We start from the raw sequence: 17,639 nt of genomic DNA, 5'->3' as shown, positions 1-17,639 counted from the left end.
TGTGGTACCTCAAATGTATTATTGGCAAAATAAAGTAACAGATTTTAAGAGGAAAAAGCGTCACCCATTATTTGACTCTTGAGGGAAGATCTGTTTTTTTTCCAAATTAAAGATTAAGGAAGTGTGAAGAGTAGGAAGGAAAGGCAAAATACTTGCAAGGGGTTTTAAAAATGAAACGGCGACTGTCTGCTTCAGTGATTCAGCAGACTTGCGGAAAGAGCTTGTTTCACATACAACTTCTTCTACAGTACATTTCTGCACTTGGGAGTTCGGGCCTTTGCTTGGGAAGGCAGGCCCATAAAAAAATAGAATGCACAGAGGGGGCCGTGTGTTTGTCCCAATGAAACGCTTATCAAGGACAGGAGGCTGAAACTGTGCCAACGGGCAGTTCCCACACCCACCAGAAAAAACAAATCACTGCACTGCAGCTGCCTTTCATGTTAAAAGCCATGAACTGTAAATGAAAATAGGATCAATCATGCAAGCACACAAGCCTTGAAGCCAGGCCAGCTAAGGACAAGCCATTGTCTGGGTGCCAGGAGTGCTGCAATCCGACTGAACATTCAGTTACAAGCTTCACCAGGTGCACTGCATCAGATGACCAGGCTAGCTCATTGAGTCTTTGCACCTGTGGGTGGGGTCTTTCAAAAAATACTTTAGGAACACTGAAGCATGTAGAATATCGAACTACAGCTCCTGCTTCACTACTTCCATTTGTTTTTGTATTTGTTTTTACTGTTCCAAAACGAAATCCCATTCAGACTCTCTTATAGCTACTAATGGCGCACATCAGGAAAACATAATGTCACTGAACTTAGTTCAAGCTTTAGTATTTGATCCAGCTCTGTGTAAATTATTTTCAAAATGTTGATATTGCACTGATTTAGCTCCAACGAGCAACTACTGCAGCAGACCCATCTCAAACGTGAGGAGCTGCACTTACAACGGTATGGCTGCATGTGATCCAAATGACAACTTTTACTTAAACCAGGATATGATGGGGCTGAGGGCAGAGTGCAGAAATTGAGACAGCACCTGGTAGTACGCCGTACAGTTGGTTTTTACATTTTTACATTTTGAGAGACTGAGATAATGTGATGTTTCGATAATCACATAATTTTCTCGGCTGTGGACAAGGAGCAGAACTGAGGTCTACATATTTTAAGGACATCCACTTTGACATTGAACTGTGTATGCTTTCAGCTAATACTGCTCACTCTCTCCTTCCCTGTACCCTTGTCTGCAGGTGCAATCCAACTATAGGTTTAGCAAAAACAAATGGGAAAGGGCTTAAGTATATATAACCAAATCATGAACATAACCTAAATGTAATTCTTTGAAATGTCCTCTAAACTGGTTTGATAACATCACGCTTCCCCAATGTCCTTACTCCAATCCTATTTTCTCTTTCCAACACCAGCTTTACTTATTAAATCTAAATCATACCTCAGCGCATGTGAACAATGTTTCCTTTTAAGTATCCCCATATAACACTGCTTAGACCAAAGATCTGCATCCTTTGGTTCTCCAGATATTTGGGACTAGAACTCCCATAAGCCATAGTCAGCATAGTTTATGCCAGAGTACAGGGAGTCATAGCCTCCCAAAACACCTGGAGAGCGGTTTGTTGCAGATCTCTTATACAGACTGGACGTAAGCATATCCACCTGTAGGCACAAAGAGGGCATTGATGCAGGGGAACGGCTTAACAGTCTTGAATCTTTATCACTCAGAAGTTAGGGAAAACTATTTTTTTAGTGGGTTCCGCGGAAAAGCTGGATATCTAACCTGTTGTATTAGAATATTGTATCATTTAATTTTCATACAATCATATATAACTTAGGGGCTATCACTTTCACAAATATGTGTTAATTGCAGGATATTAAAAGTGAATAGCAATACCATTGTATAACGCTTCATAGTTCAGTAATCAAATGTATTATAATTTTCATTTCATGTGTAGCTTTATCTCAGATTTAACTCCTTAAAAGTAAACATGTAATATAACAATAATAAATACAAACATGTAAAAATGTACACTAATAAAACAATTATGAAAGCTAAAGAAAATGCTGAAGAGAATTTGTGCCAAAGCCACAAGGAGGGCGTACTTTTTAGCAAAATAGTTGGAGCAACACAGCACTGAAATTCATTATACATTTTATATAGTTTCTTCATGATTCGTTAATCGTAAAACACATGTTTGCTCAGTACGTTTAAACATTTTTCCCTTAGGGACCATGCTCTCGATATAAAAACCGAAACAGAATAAATGACAGCTTTCCAATACAATCTTTTGCAAAGAGAAAAAGCAACATTGACCGTTCTTATCTTGTACTTTCTTAAGCAAACTTTTACATTTAAAACGTCCTATCTTCCAATCCAAAGGAAAAAAGAACAGAAAGTGAGCTAATGTTTACTTTACGTTCATGCAAAACGCCCAGAAATCATTTTCAGTGTTGTTCCTTGTGCATGTAAAGGATGATCAAGCTAAAATACCCAGCCGAAATATCAAAAACATTCTCATAGCCTTTTGGGGCTCAATCTGGGCAATTTTATGTTTGAGTCCCAAGTAAGATTTATGCTTTATATATTCATTTCCCTATTTGGTAGTCAGGCAGCCTGATGCACTCAATTTGATATTAAAGTCTAAGGCTTGTTCTTTCAGCTTGATGCCAGTCTTGCTTTTAATAGATTCTGGGAAAAACCATACCATGTTAAGCTTACTAGCCTTAATCCTGGCATGGGAAGCACAATCCAAACCATTGGCCCCTAGATCATCCAGGAACAATGATACATTTCTAGGGACACATTAAGATACAAACCTATTCCAATAGAATAGTGGTAAGTCTAGCTTCCTGCTCGATGACAGTCCAGCCAAGTTCAGGGTGCAAAGGGGCTGTAGGAGTGCTAGTCGGAAGGTGAAGAGGTTTTTTTCTCAAAAAATGGTTTTCTGCTAGTTCCAAAGTTCTAGCAGAAGTGTTCCCCCAAAACTTCTGCCACATAAAGGGCTGCTTGGCGTCCTTTGGATTTATAAATCTCTAAGACAGGTCTAATCTTTGGAATTTGTAATTGGTCCAGTATAGTTACACACCAAGTGAGCATGCCTCCAGTGCTTCAGATAAGATTTTGATAAACTTTGAGAGTAAATAGGATTTTAAGAGAGTAAAAATTACTTTTCTCCTTTGCAAGCGAGTAAAATGTATGCGACATCCAGCCGACGCATGCACAAACTATGGAAATCATTATTGTACGGCAGCTTTATGCATTATGACAGAATACACCCTTCATTATTTCTATAAGGTCTGGCCATTTGATCGCTCATGTATATATTTAAATGTTGAAATCACAAAAACCTAGCCAATTACATAGTAAAGCAAACATGAATTGTATTATGTGTTTTGAGGTTCGATAGCAGAATTGTCATTTGACGAGTCCTCATTTTCTGGAGCTGTTATTACCTAATGGTAAGCCAATGTTACGATAGAACAGTGCAGAGAGGCAATGACTCCATGCTAAATTCTACATCTGATCTAATGGTCAAATGTTTATTTATATAGCGCTTTTGGCCAAGCATTGTACATGGAACATATTTATCAAAATTATCACCAAACCAAAGTCGGTACTGCTTTATCTACCTTGAAAGGATGAAAGGCTGAGTTGGACTTGCCGGGATTCTAACCTGCAACCTACAGATCACGCGCAGATTGCAGCAATGAGTGCTCAATCGGCTGAGCTATCTTATTGACTAACATTCTTCAGAGGTCGGTTAACTGAGTATCGACTGAGGTATAATAATCACAGTACCCAGGTAGGAAGAACCATTTTTGAAGCACTACATGAAGTTAAATACCCATCTGGATTATAACAGGCAGGGGTTTTGCTGAGTTTCTATTTCAATTACAAATGTAACTTTCATTTGTTTGTTTTTGAACAGCGCTTACACTTTCATGGAGAGTCAGGTTTTGGATGCTTTAATTGTAGTCTTGAAGATGTGAGGACCTGTGATTGGTGTAATGACACTCACCCTTGAGCAAAGACTCTGCTGCCACTGACTACTTATAGTAATGTACCCCATTGACTGCTAGGTTGAATGGATACAATCTAGACTGTGCATAGTCATCATTTTACACACTTATAATTATAGTGTAAAAATGATCTTCCTCTGCATGATTATGCACACAGCACCAGAACTCTGAAAAATACAATTGTGCAATACTGGTCTGCTTTCACTGGGGGAAAAAAGCATAATTTGGTACAAAATATTAATTCTCAATTGCAACTTAGTTTTCCATCTTACTAATTATACAATCCTAAAATTCTAGGAAATTATGCACAGTGCTTCTAAAGCTGAATGGAACGAAACCATCCCTTTTATCACAGTGTGCAGTTTCTTTTTTTGAAAGGCTTCAGAGAAATACAATCTGTTTCAGAGGTGGCTTGCAATTACATCCATGTAGATAAAAATCAAAAGAAGCCTCCTAGTTTCTATCAAGTAACCTGACCTTTGCACTGCCCTTTGTTCTAAACCTGTGTGTAAATGTAACCAGGAAAATAATAAAGCTGTCGTATTTGCAAGATTTTCATGCGTAAAAAGGCCTAGTACCCACCTTATCTGGAGGCCTGCATGCCTTGATAAAGTAACTGCACTTTTTAAAAATCTGGTTGTACTAAGATTGTCTCTCATTAAACCTAATTCCTAAGTAGTCAAAGGAATCAACTAGCACAATATTTTCATCCTCCAAGCATAGCACATTTTTCATGTAGTCCTTCTTCCTTATTGTCCATACACACATCATTAGTTTTGTTTTCTTCTGGTTGATTTTCAACACAAAAAGTGCATAATAGTTTAAATATTGAATGGAAGATCCAATGGGGGCGTGAGCGATTTGATGACTGCATTGTTCGAGAAGAGAAGTATTCCAATGTTTTCCTCTGCCAGAGTGGGGCCATAAGCAGATAGAGTGGAAATTTGATGGCAATTCCATCAATGTAAATTGAAAAAAGACAAGGAGCCAAAGCTCATCCTTGTCATACACCATTCTCGATGTTAAAGTACCTCGTTCTTTCACCATTGAGGCCCCATCTCACTATCATTAGGAGTTCTCACTATCATTAGGACACGTAGAAGGGTGGGAGGGAAATGTTTAAATCTAAAAAGCATAACCACAGAGCACCTAGCCAAAAAGGCTGTTTTCAGGTCGATGAATACCAGGTATAATTGTTCAAATCTGTTTCAGAGGGTCCTGCCAAAAACTTGTCCAGGTATTGCTAATAGCAATGTAGTTAATTGTATCTCTTCTCTCGCCCTTCTTATAAATGATGGCTAGCGCATTTAAAATACGAGTCAAAGTCAGGGCCTACTGCCTTATTTATTTTCTGGGTATTTATGGCGGAAGTGATTTCCATACAAGAACATTCTAAAATATTAGTTTGTTGGTAGACAAGTTGTTTTATTCTCTCTTCAGCATTAATGTAACAATTTGCAAAAATGACAATGCCATTCATCTTGTAAGATAGACATTTCCATGGGTCTAGTCACAGTGAACATGTCGTGCTACAGTTTCCAAAAAGCATTTTTTTTTTAAAAATAAAGAATGAATCAGAGAATCCCATCGGGCTTCTTCAAAAGATTATTTATTTTGGATTTGTAAGCTTTTGTAAGCATTTCTAAGACTTATAATTTCCTCACTTGCTGCATCTCAGTTTGTTTTAGGGCTTTTAAAGGGATTGTTTGGCCTTGGCGCACTCAGTATCGTACAGGTGAGGATTCAAATGAGTCGAAGAGGATACAGAATTTTTTGTCTGGTTGTTAACGATTTTATATGTGTAGCCACTGATTTGTAGTGCTGCACTATAATGGTTTATTCCACATCTAATAGATCTCCTGTTATTTGAAAAGGCCAATGGGATATGCGAGGAACCAGGAATGAGACGCGGACACAGATGACTCAGTGATTGGGATACACTTGTATTCAAAATAAAAGGGGTTGGAAAATGCCTCACTGTTCCTGCTCTAGGAAATCTAAGGGTCTGTCCTATGTGAAGATGTCCCAAGTAAAACCTTTGTCCGATATCCTATCTTAGCACTCAAATTATAAAAGTAACTCTAGGGTGCCAAGGGTATTTGTCCTTGAAAGTGCACAAATGTTCAAAGTTCCGAAAGAAAAACAAGATAACTCCAACAAAAAATTACAAGTGGATTGTGTTCACAGTTCCAGTGGATGACTACCTTCCCCAGGTTTCTCTCCATCACAAACAATAGTTCAACAAGAATAACCAAGTTCTTTATAGCCCAAGAGGACAACTCCTTCCCTTGGTTTTTGAAATTCACTCCACAGACATGGCTTTGCCTGATATACTCTCCTGCCAGGACTTTTAGTTCACTCAATTCACAAGCCCACAGGCATGGGTCTTCCTTGGGATAGCATCAAACTGGACTTTGCCTGGTATACTCTACTGCCAGGGCTCTCTCATATAACAAAACTCTCTCTCAATATGGGTGTGGGTCCCAGACTTGTATGGTTTCTCAGGCTGCAACCTTTTTCCAAGCATTCAACATCCAACAGGTCAGAGACCCTTCTTGGAACAGTCTCCCTCTTCCGGGGCTTCTCAACCTTCCCAAGTGGCCTTTCAGCTCTTTTCCCGATGTGAGGCAATCATCCCGAAGCGCTCTGGCATCCCACCTTCCCCAGCTGAGCTCACTGGTTGTGTTTGGCTTCTTCGTTCTTACGCTGTGCCGTGAATGCTGCAATTCGCCGATCGAACGGGATAATGATTGGCCTCTTCTGTGCTCTCTGTCTGGTCACAGAGGTTGACTCTTGCTCTCAGCCCTGCCATGGCAGAGCACCGGCTCTTCCGTACCTTTCCCTTGGGTATGCTGGCAATCCCTTTACGTCTGGCAGCGGTTTGCCTGCTCCTACTACTTCACCAGACTTTGCCTGCCGCCAGGCTTTGCTCAAGCTTCTTCCCACGTGAGCCACTTGCTTGTGTCAGTATCGTCCTTGCTTCATCCTCAGCTGGGGGGGGGGGATTTAAATGTCCCTGCATTGCGTGTCTCCAACAACTATAGCGCAATGTGGGCTTTCGTCCCAGTATTTCCAAAGGATTCATAAACATGGGATTGATAATTGGTTTTTGTGATTCTATTTTCAGGATATTGTAAAATGCCATCAGCAAGTTAAGTAGTTTGTTGAAGGGGGTTACCACAATATGCCATCAAAGCATGGGTAATGGAGGGGGGTATCCCTAAAAGGAAAAGGTCTCATCCGATGAGGTCTGTCTTCTGTAGAGGGTCGGCTACCCCATATGCTCCTACCTCAAAGCCGTCCCCAGGGTGAGGATCAGGTAGCAGCTGCAGTCCCCTGGCCACATAGTAAGAGGCTCTCTTTGGGAAAGGAGGCATCAGATTCATCACAGATACTAGTTTCATTGATCTGGATATTGCTCGGTGTTCCTACTTTTAAGGTTAGGTATATTGGATCGTATTCAAATTTTTACATAAACAAAATGCATAAATCATATGCCAATTCTCAATGGCTTAATAGAGGAGACTAAAAACATCACCTTTCATGTAAGTGGTCTAAGTTTGGCTATCATCTTTACAACTGCCATTACACGCCTGAAGCCCTAAATTCATCCACATCCGCACAGTCATCAAAGCTAGCTTATGGCGTTAGTGTGGTTTCCCATACTCTTTTTCCAAATTACCATCAAACGGGGCAGCAACATCTAAACAGCAAAGGAGCAGTTAGTATTCAGATTTGTGTCTACCAACAAACAGAAAGGCCTCCAACACTGCCCAAAAACTACAACTAATGCAGTACCTTCGGAGTAAATACATTTTCATAATTGAGAGGACCTTTGAGAATATATAGCAAAATGTGGTAGAGCTAGTCAAATTCCAATTTTGCATTTTTGCGAAAAGCAAGCCAACAACGGTTACAGGTCATAATTTAGACAGCAAAAATATCACCCAATGTCAATTTGTACTCCAAAATATCTATGGCAATCATCTCGACTGGCACTTAACATCTACATACCATAATATAATATAATCATGTTAAGTTAGCAATCCAGGCAAAAGCAGTCCCTGCTTATTCTAGGACTAGGTTTACTTACTATCCCAAGGTTAGTCCATGTATCTGCAGGGACGAGGGCTTGAGGGAGGCATGGGATACATTATTTTCACATTGATGATTTGGTACAGACATACTTAGTGCAAGTATATTTATTTGCAGTAGATCTTGTTGGTGTCAAGATGTAGGAATAGTATGTCAAATGATTGACTATACACTACTGAGTCTATGCTGACACTTGAACAATTACACGTCTCAAACATCTGAAAGGTTGCTATTCTATCAGAGCAAGTGGAGTGCGAGCTTAATCAAAATACAATGTCACGTGACAAAACGTGCATGACAGTCCTTCCGTTTGGTCACCCCTCCAAATGCGATTTCAAGTTAATGGCACGTATATCTAGCAGATGGAACACTACATTATTTATGTCACCGCATGGTAAAACTAAAGTCGCACCATAAACAAAGTAAGGGTCCCGCGTGGTCCGTTTCAGGCTAATTATGTGGAGGGTCTTTTCTTCCCTTAGGTCAAATGCACGCAGGTCCCGGCAACTTTCTCTCACACTATCAGTTAATGGCGTGCAAGAATGCGGCAAAACTTTCCAGTTTTAAAAGAAAATACTACTGTGACCACCTTTAAACGTGTAGATCCTATATCACGAGTCAGGTTAACAAAACTGCAGGCGCGAGAGAGTACGTTTCAAGGCCATCTGTCGAATGAATGAATAAATACCTTTTGTTCCAGGGGGCTGAAGGTTGTCGCCAGTCAGGGAGCACCAGCCAACAGGGAAGATATCGCGAGAGTCGTAGCGACACCAGTAATCGAAGGCCCCCCGCCAGCCATCGAAGGTCACGAGAACTTCGCAGCCCTTCACTTCCCCGATGGTAGCAGGGCAGATGAAGTGAGGGTTTTTCCGATCCACTGCTTCCAACTTCATTCCCGTACTGAAGTAGTTCTGTGAGGGTGGCGGTGGGTCCTGTAAAGCAAACCAGAATACAACAGTCAGACAGACAAAATTCTGTAAATACAAACTATTATTCCCAACTAGTTAAATATTTGTGTTGCATTCTAGTCCCCCTACGTTGGTTGTGCCTTGCATTGTGTGCAACTCGTTCAGGTGACAGTCATGGCTCTAAAGGAAGCTCATTGTGACCAGCGACTTCCAATAGGAAAAACAGGAGTGTAATGTTTAGACAGGGTCGGGCTGGGGCAAACCTATCTTCAAAGGCAAACAGCAGGCCACATATAGTCGTGATTTTTCTAAACGGGAATTTTCAACCTGCTTTGCACGGCAATTGTTTACATCTACCAGCTGCACATTGCCGCGTAAGTGACCCACAGAAGATCTAAGAAACTGCATTGTCGGGAGCGTAAGAACATTTTTCTTTATTAAAACAGAAATCTGGAGAAACTATATTTCACCGTTTTGCATTCAGGTGTTAATTAACTTCATGAGATGCTTTCTTATCTCATCACTGAACTGCCCATGGTCAGTTAAAAGGTTTATCAGGTTAACAAACCATACAAATGCATTGCAAATGTTTATAACAAATCTTCAAAAAAATCAGACATTTTAAAACGAAATAGAATACGGACCCTTACCTATTTGATCTCATCTTAGGTTCATAAGATTTAAAATGTGTACATATTATTACAGCTTCCCATCATTTGGAGGATTCAGAAGCAAGTTGTACGCATTGCTCACATAAAATAAATTCAAAAGAAAATTTACAAAAAGCCAAAGGTAGAATTCAAAGCAAAATCACTGTAAGGTCTTTCATAGCAGCCTTGCCCCCAAAGGACAACGTAAACCGCATTTTAGAATCACAACATAAATGCAGCCACATCAGAAATGAAATGGAAGCACTGTACAAGTCTCTCACTGTGGGGACTACTGTACTCCTAGTTCACAATACACTTTCCCCCATTCTAGTGGGATTTGCACTCCACAGGCATGTCGCCAAATCCAAAGTTGCACAGTAAAAGCCACATTTTACTGTACAGACCAGACTGTAAATTGTATTAGTCAATGTAAAATGCACCATTTTAACCCATTGTTAAGGATGAGGAAGAACCTCACCAAACCGCCACTTAATTGTTTCACGCACCCTTGCCATACACTTGGTCATTAGTGTGCCATAGTTATGCTCCTCCAGTCAAAGAATCCACTATTATTCACTGCATCAATGACAGTACTATCATTTGGACAGAATTAGTGGGGATGGTGGTGGTAGGGTTTGGAGGAAAGGGGACTATACGGCCATGAATGCAGAAGGGACTATGGTGGGAAATGTTTACATACGTCTACGACCTGGCCCCTTTCCTCCATCTTAGAGGTAGATTCCCAAAGCAGGAGCACATCAAGAGATATGATATGGCATTTATAACGCGCCTATACACAAGGGTTTCAAGAGAGTTTGGGAATGTAGCTTTTACCAAAACCTGTGAGGAAGCACATCTTCACCAAACTTAACATTAATCGTAGATCTGATGACTGATCATAGAGCAATGCTTATGAAAGGAGGATGCCGGAGACAAAGTAGCTGTGCTGCACACTGCACACACTACGTGAGCATAGACACCATTGGGAAGAGCTATTCTTGTGAGCTGCCAGGATTCAAGAAACCACACAGTACAACAACTGAGGCTTTGGAGGCCTCGGACCCTAAATCATTATTCCCATAAGTGTCTCAGAATCTATCAATTCTTTAATCCTACCTGGGTAAAAAACCTAGAAGTTTAGGGAATCCAGCAAAAAACTCTATAGAAATCTCTAAATTAGTATGAAGTAGAACTTCAGAGACATTTGAATGGCAAGAAAGTGCATTCTGCGTCAGAACAATTTGCAAAGAAAGTTGGTAAACGGACATCTTGGGTTATATCACTATGGTAGGACTGTTGGCAGAAAAGAAGAATGGGGCCTGAAAACAATCTTGTACTTGTCAAAAATTGCAAAGCGGTCACCGCTGGAAAGAGACCTAAACTCGGTAATGCGTTTTGTTAAAGTAAGGGCTATTAAGAACACGTTTTCGTTTGCCTAGATGAACATCGGCAGAAGCCATGGGCTAAAATGACCAATATGCCAAATCAGAGTGGACCACACTAAGGTCCCAGATGGTAAGGAGAAACCCAACCAGAGAAAAAAGGTGTAACAAAACTCTCTAACTTACTTTGCCAACAGAATTGGAGCAATGCAATATACTTAACCAGAGTTCTTGTAAGCCCCAACAAACGCTAGGTAAGACCTGCCCGAATCCACTCAAACACCTGATGTGGCTAAGTGAGGAATGAACAATAGGACATAACCCCATGAACATGACAGAGGATTAATGCTAACTTGAAAGAAAAACTGGGGAAACAAAGACACTTGCTACAGTACTGGGCTCTCAGATTTCTGGCTGCTTGAATGAAGTCAAGTTTCACAGGAAATGCCACAATTAACAGAAATCAAGACCTTAGGTGCCATGACGGCAGGTGCATCGATTGAGGGGAGAGGTTGAGAACAAGACCTCACTTTTGACTCAAAAAATTGTCTCAAAGATGTAGACGCTTCAGAGGATGACTACCTATCCTGATTAAACCAAAAAACAGAAGTTTCTAAGTCAGTGAGGAGAACCCAAAGCCAATTTTGTGACTCCCTGACCTTCGAGAGTGCTTGTCGGATATTCAGAAAGGGAGGAAAGACCTGGACAGAGGGCTTTTCCCAGGAGTGCACAAAAGCATCCCCCGGGGACACATCTTCCCAGAGGTGTGTGCAGTGGCCATTTTGCTTTGGGTGTGGGAGTGAAAAGGTCCATCAACCAGGGGTTCCACCTGGTTGAACAGGGATGTTACTTAGTGATGCAGCTCCCAAGCATAGTTCAGAAATTTAAGGTGAAGCCCCAACATTCAGTAATTCATTAGCATCCATTTCGAATTACAAAAATATATTTAAAAAAAATCAATCATTCTACGAATACTTCACAGACATCTAACAATTATACTAAAGTGCACCAGGTTCTATACACAACTAGTAATATGTGCGAAGAGCCAGGAATGAGACGCGGACAAAGGGTACTCATGGCGTTTGCCCTAATCTTTTATCAAAAAAAAAAAAAGGGGTTGCAAAATGCCTCACTTGTCCCTAATCTAGGAGGTATTTCCCTACCTCAACCAAAACTAAGGGCCTGTTGGGCATCAAGATGTGCCTACTCTACTGCCCACTGTGCCAATTTTGCAGCCCACTGTGCCCATTTTGCAGCCCACTGCGCCTGTTCCGTAGCCCACTGTACCTATACTGCAGCCCACTGGGACTCTGAGTACACTGTAAGCACCTGGAATACAACACCCACACACCATGCAAATCTTGTTCACCTTAATCATGCTCCCCTACTGCATCATCCAAGAAAGCGTACCATGCCTTGGTACCCACTATGTAGCCTACAAAAATGGTCTGTCCAAACCTGCCTGCCCCCGGCGCCACCCTATCACCTGCCCTACACCATTTCTGCCCTCCAGACCGCCTTTTCCACCCGACACTAACCTCACTTCTACCACCAGTTTCAATGGCCACACACTTGACACTAAAACCAGGACCAATTCGCGCATAACAGAGCATACTCGCTTCCACTCCAATTGTGCAAAAAAACCCTTCCTTCCCTGTCACTGGCATGACTAGGTGTCACCGCCTAAGATCTCGCACACATTGTCACACTCATGACACCCAACCCAGTATGAATCATGGCACACCAATACTCACACTTACCACATCTAAGCAGCAATTAAGTACACCTGCCACCAACCATGACATAACAGCGCAACACCAGAATAGGCAACAAACTCCCCATGAACCTCAGTCCACCAGCTAAACCTAGCACCAAGCCCACTAGGACTAAGAACTTAGCTGTCAACAGCCCTCACCTCTTCCAGAAGGGCACCCAAAAACTTCGAATAAAAGGGGCACTACTAAATGTCAGGTCCCTTGTTGCCCACGCAACTGAAATCGCAGATGTCATTTTGTCCAACAGTAACAAAAACATGGCTGCATGACGCAGCTGGCCCGTTTCTAACTTTAGCCATCGCTGACCACTATTCCATCCTCAGAGCTGACAGACCCAATGCTCGAGGAGGAGGAATAGCCATCATCTTCAAATCCACCCAAGACATGAGATTAGTCACTTCCTCTCCCCTGCCATCTTGTGAACTCCTCACGATCAAGCTCCAAACATCTCCTAAAAACGCTATCACCATCCACCTAATATATAGGCCACCAGGTCCCTCCAGATCATTTGAAGAAGACATCACAACAGCTGAGAATACTAAACCCATGGCGCAAAATATCATCCTAGGGGACTTCAACATTGGCTATAATCACCCCTAAAACCTACCAGCTATCGCTGTAGCCAACACACTATCAGAGCAAGGCTTCCTACAAATAAGTACCCTACCCACTCATGTGAAAGGTAGGATACTCAACTGGGTAGCAGACCTCAACTGGAATATTACATTTAAAAAATCCTCACCTCTCATGTGGACAGATCATCATCTCCTATCCCTTGAAATCAAAGCCAACATATCTTGAGCCCAAGAAACCCCCCATTGCACCTCCTTGTCTGACTAGGAATAAACGTAACATTACTGCTGAGGCCATAATACCCCTGGTAACTCCCATACTCAATACTATACCCTCCACCAACGACCTGAATCTGCTGGTCAACACCTACAATGAGGCCATGACTAAAGCCATAGATACCATCGCCCACTAAAATTGCACAAAGGCAAACCAAGAGCACATCTGAACTCTTGGTTCACCCCTGAACTTAAAACTTCTACGTACAGAAAAAAGAAAACTTGAGGCACTCTGGAAAAATACCCCCACCTCAGAAAATAAAGCCAACCTAATCAACATTACTGCTACTTACAAACGCGAGATAATCCGTACTAAAAAATAATCTTTCAATGTCAGAATTAACCAGGCAAGCTCCAGTACGAAAGAATTATTTAATATCCTAAAGGAATTTGAAAACCCCAATCCGCCTATCGATGCCTGCACCAAGGACAAACCTTGGTGCACCAGCATTCAATATGCTCTCTCCACTAAAATCACAGGGCTCCAGTCCAAAACAGCTGACAAGCGGCACCAACTTGCCTCTGGCAATCTTACCAGTCCAATTACACAACCAGACGCACACCTCAACTCAGGCTTCACCTTCAACCAGGTATCCATACCTGAGGTACAAAGAATTATAGCATCACTGAAACCATCTAATTGTAAAGGTGATAGTTGCCTGGCTCAAATCATAAAAGACGCAGCCAGAGATTTATCTCCCTTCATCACCAAACTTATAAATTCCTCATTCGCCAACAATTCTGTCCCAAGTCATTTGAAACAATCCTGGGTTCTCCCATTACTCAAAAAACAAACACTAGACCCGTCTATACCCACGAATTATAGACCAATCACCACTGTCCCTATTGAAAATCTTAGATAGAGTTGCATATTTGCAAATTCAAGACTATTTAGAAACAAATCAACTATTAGGAATCCAGCAATCCGGCTTTATACCCCAACATGGAACGGAAACGGCCCTTGTTGACCTTAAAAGTCAAATCAGCGACCTGAAAGATAAGGGCAAAGTTGCCATCCTACTTCTTTTACACTTATCAGCAGCCTTTGATCTGGTGGACCATAAAATCTTTTGTGACCACCTGTCATCGGCAGCCCACTTCTCCAACTCTGCTGTCACGTGGATTGAATCCTTCCTTGCAAATAGAACCATGCATGTTTTCTCACCCACAGCTAAGGGCCGACCCAATCCCCATCACATGTGGAGTCCCTCAAGGATGCTGTGTATGGCCTACTTTTTACAAAGCCCCTCTTCGACAAACTGGACCGCCTGGGTGTCACCTACACCAACTATGCAGATGACTCACAGATACTCCTAACACTATCAGGCATCTACAACGCCGATGTCTGCCGGATTAATGAAGTCTACATCATCAATCAGGCATGGATGGCCACACATGGCCTTTGCCTGAATGATGATGAGACTGAGCTACTTCTAGTCGGCTCACCTAACAACTTGCTCAAACTTAGTCCCAACTACAGCAGTATCCTCATTGATGGCAACATACCGATTGCCAAAAACGTAAAAACCCTTGGCTTCTACCTCAATGCCAACATTAATCTCACCAAAGTAAACATGACTGCATCAGCCACTGCCTACACTGGTAAGCTGATCAGAGCTTGCAGACCCCTTCTATCCTCCAACAGCTGCCTTATACTGGCAAGAGCACTTAATAGTCCAAACTGGACTATTGCAATGGCCTCTACTTAGGTGCCAACAAATCTATAATCAATAAACTGCAGGTTCTGCAAAACAACGCACTTAGAGTGGCATTAAATATACCTAGAAGAGAGCAGATTTCCACCACCAGAACGCTATGCAAATGGCTCGGTATACAAAACAAAATTAATTTAAAAACCCTCTGCCTCACATACTAAGCGCTGAACCACCTAGCCCCGCCATATCTCACGACAAATTCATGATGAAATCATCTGCCAGAATCACTAGATCCACTAACACATCCTGTCTGGTGGTGCCTAGGTACTGCCTCAAAAGAGCAGGCAGAACAAGCTTCCCAGTTCTAGCCTCCCAAATGTGGAACCCACTTCCACAGGACATTAAAACCAGCCCAACTTTTCAAATATCCAGAAGCCATGTCATCACTTGGTTACTGAATAAAAAATAACTCGACCTCCCCCCACACTCACACTCACAACTATATATTTATCTTTCATGTATATATCTGCCTTCGTTTTTCTATACCCCCCACCTACTTGACTTTCCCAGCCATTCTAATGCTCCATCTGCAATGTGTATGTATAAATTGTACATACTACACAAAACACAGAACCGACTGTCCCAGCCATTCTAATGTCTCATCTGTAAAGTGTATGTATAAATTGTATAAACTGTATATAAATTAACTGCATAAACCGTATCACTTCATCATGTAACCATTACCTTAACCTTGCGTCCAGATACCCCTGAGTCAGGCGCGCACTATAAATAAAATAAAGAAACAAACAAACCAAAATTGTTCTGTGTCCGAAATCCTATTACTTCCTCTCACACTCTAAAAGTAGCTCTAAGGTGATAAGGATAATGGCCCCGACTTGCAAAGTTCGTAAATGTTCAAGTTAAACAAAAAGGCATAAATCTAACAAAATTTCCAAATGAATAATTTTCACAGTTCCATGGAAGGACTCCCTTCCAAGGTTCTCTCCATCAAAACAAAAGTTCAAAAGAATAACCGAGTTCTTTATACCCCAACATGGATATCATGAGGATAACTCCCCTCCTCTCACTGTTGCAACTTATTTCAGGGGACAGTTATCACTTCCCTAAATCCTTCTCACATTCAATGTAATTCACAAACCCTAAGGGCGTGATATTCCTTGTGATTCTCAGTCTCACACACCACCACCTTGTTTATTCCTCTGCCAGGTTCTTTCAAATAGTTAGTTCCCTAATACTGGGAACTAACTATTTGAATCGCAAAACACCTGGTATACTCTCCTGCCAGGTTCCTTCTCTTTACCCATTCACTGTAGTTCGGGATTCCTTAGAGCATGGGTTTTCCTTGGGATTCCTTAACTTACAACTCACCTGGTATACTCCTGCCAGGTTCCTTTTCACATTCACTGTAATTCACTTCACCTACTTGGTTTTGCTAGTATACTCTACTGCTAGGACTTTCTTTATGTAGTTCACTTTATGCACACTTGTTTTCGCCTGGTGTACTCACCTACCAGGTCTTTTAATATTAATTACGTTTCAGAGTTTTCTGACACACTGTTTTTCTCCCACATATATTTTATAATGTGGCTGCGGGTCCCAGACACTTTTCCATGGACCTCTTATCTTGTAATGAAAGGTCAAAGGGACCCTATTATCTTGTTTAGGCTTCCACCCAGCTCTTATCATGTGTTTCCTTCGGTTGCAGTACACCCTCCAAAAACCCCAGCATCCCCATCCCTCTTAGTGGGCTCAGTGGTTCTCAGCAGCAGCTTTGGGGTCTGTCGCGTCTCCCGTGCCGGTCTGCAGCTTGTCATAGGATCTGCGGAGCGCTTCTTTCGCTCGCCTCTGGCTCCCCTTGACAGCCTCTCCACTTCCCGGCATCTCTGTGGCAGTGCTTCGACGCGTGATGTTCGCTGGACAACGTTCCCAGGTCTTCCAAGACCCAGCAAGATCTTATGCTTTCTCTGGCTGCTCCAACCAGCCGCCATACTCCTGGTCTCTCTCCCAGACTGTCATCACACCAGCTGGGCCAGGAGACAAACTCCATGCTTTTTTTCCCAGCATGGCTCTAAACAATGTCAGGCCAATTAAATTCTTCCAGCTACTAGACTGCTGGTGTTGGTTCGTATTAGAAGTAACAGTCATTGCTCCTTGACTCATCTCACTTTTTGTTCCTTTGTTTGCTTTCTGATAGAGGAATACTGTCAGTAAAATTGTCAAGTTGCTGAAGGGGATGATGGAAATATGCCATTAGGGCATGAGGGATGGAGGGAATTT

At 41.9% G+C, this 17,639-nt stretch overlaps 1 protein-coding gene across 4 annotated transcripts in view; it reads right to left on the bottom strand.

Moving 5' to 3' along the window:
- The window catches only part of SCMH1 (Scm polycomb group protein homolog 1), a 1,232,539-nt gene that overhangs the window by 815,745 nt on the left and 399,155 nt on the right, over nt 1-17,639 (bottom strand). For all 4 annotated transcript variants that reach the window (XR_011279630.1, XM_069623049.1, XM_069623050.1 and 1 more), the window contains one exon: nt 8,812-9,055. Coding sequence is in view for 3 of the 4 variants with exons in the window: in XM_069623049.1 (XP_069479150.1) it covers nt 8,812-9,055 (244 nt within the window). In the remaining variant the exon portion in view is untranslated. The remainder of the gene's footprint in view (nt 1-8,811; nt 9,056-17,639) is intronic.

The sequence above is a fragment of the Ambystoma mexicanum genome, chromosome 11 (genome assembly GCF_040938575.1).
Source record: "Ambystoma mexicanum isolate Mex_15411 chromosome 11, UKY_AmexF1_1, whole genome shotgun sequence".
Taxonomy (NCBI): domain Eukaryota; kingdom Metazoa; phylum Chordata; class Amphibia; order Caudata; family Ambystomatidae; genus Ambystoma; species Ambystoma mexicanum.
The sequence above is the reverse complement of the archived record's forward strand: the minus strand, read 5'-3'. Positions and strand labels throughout refer to the sequence as shown.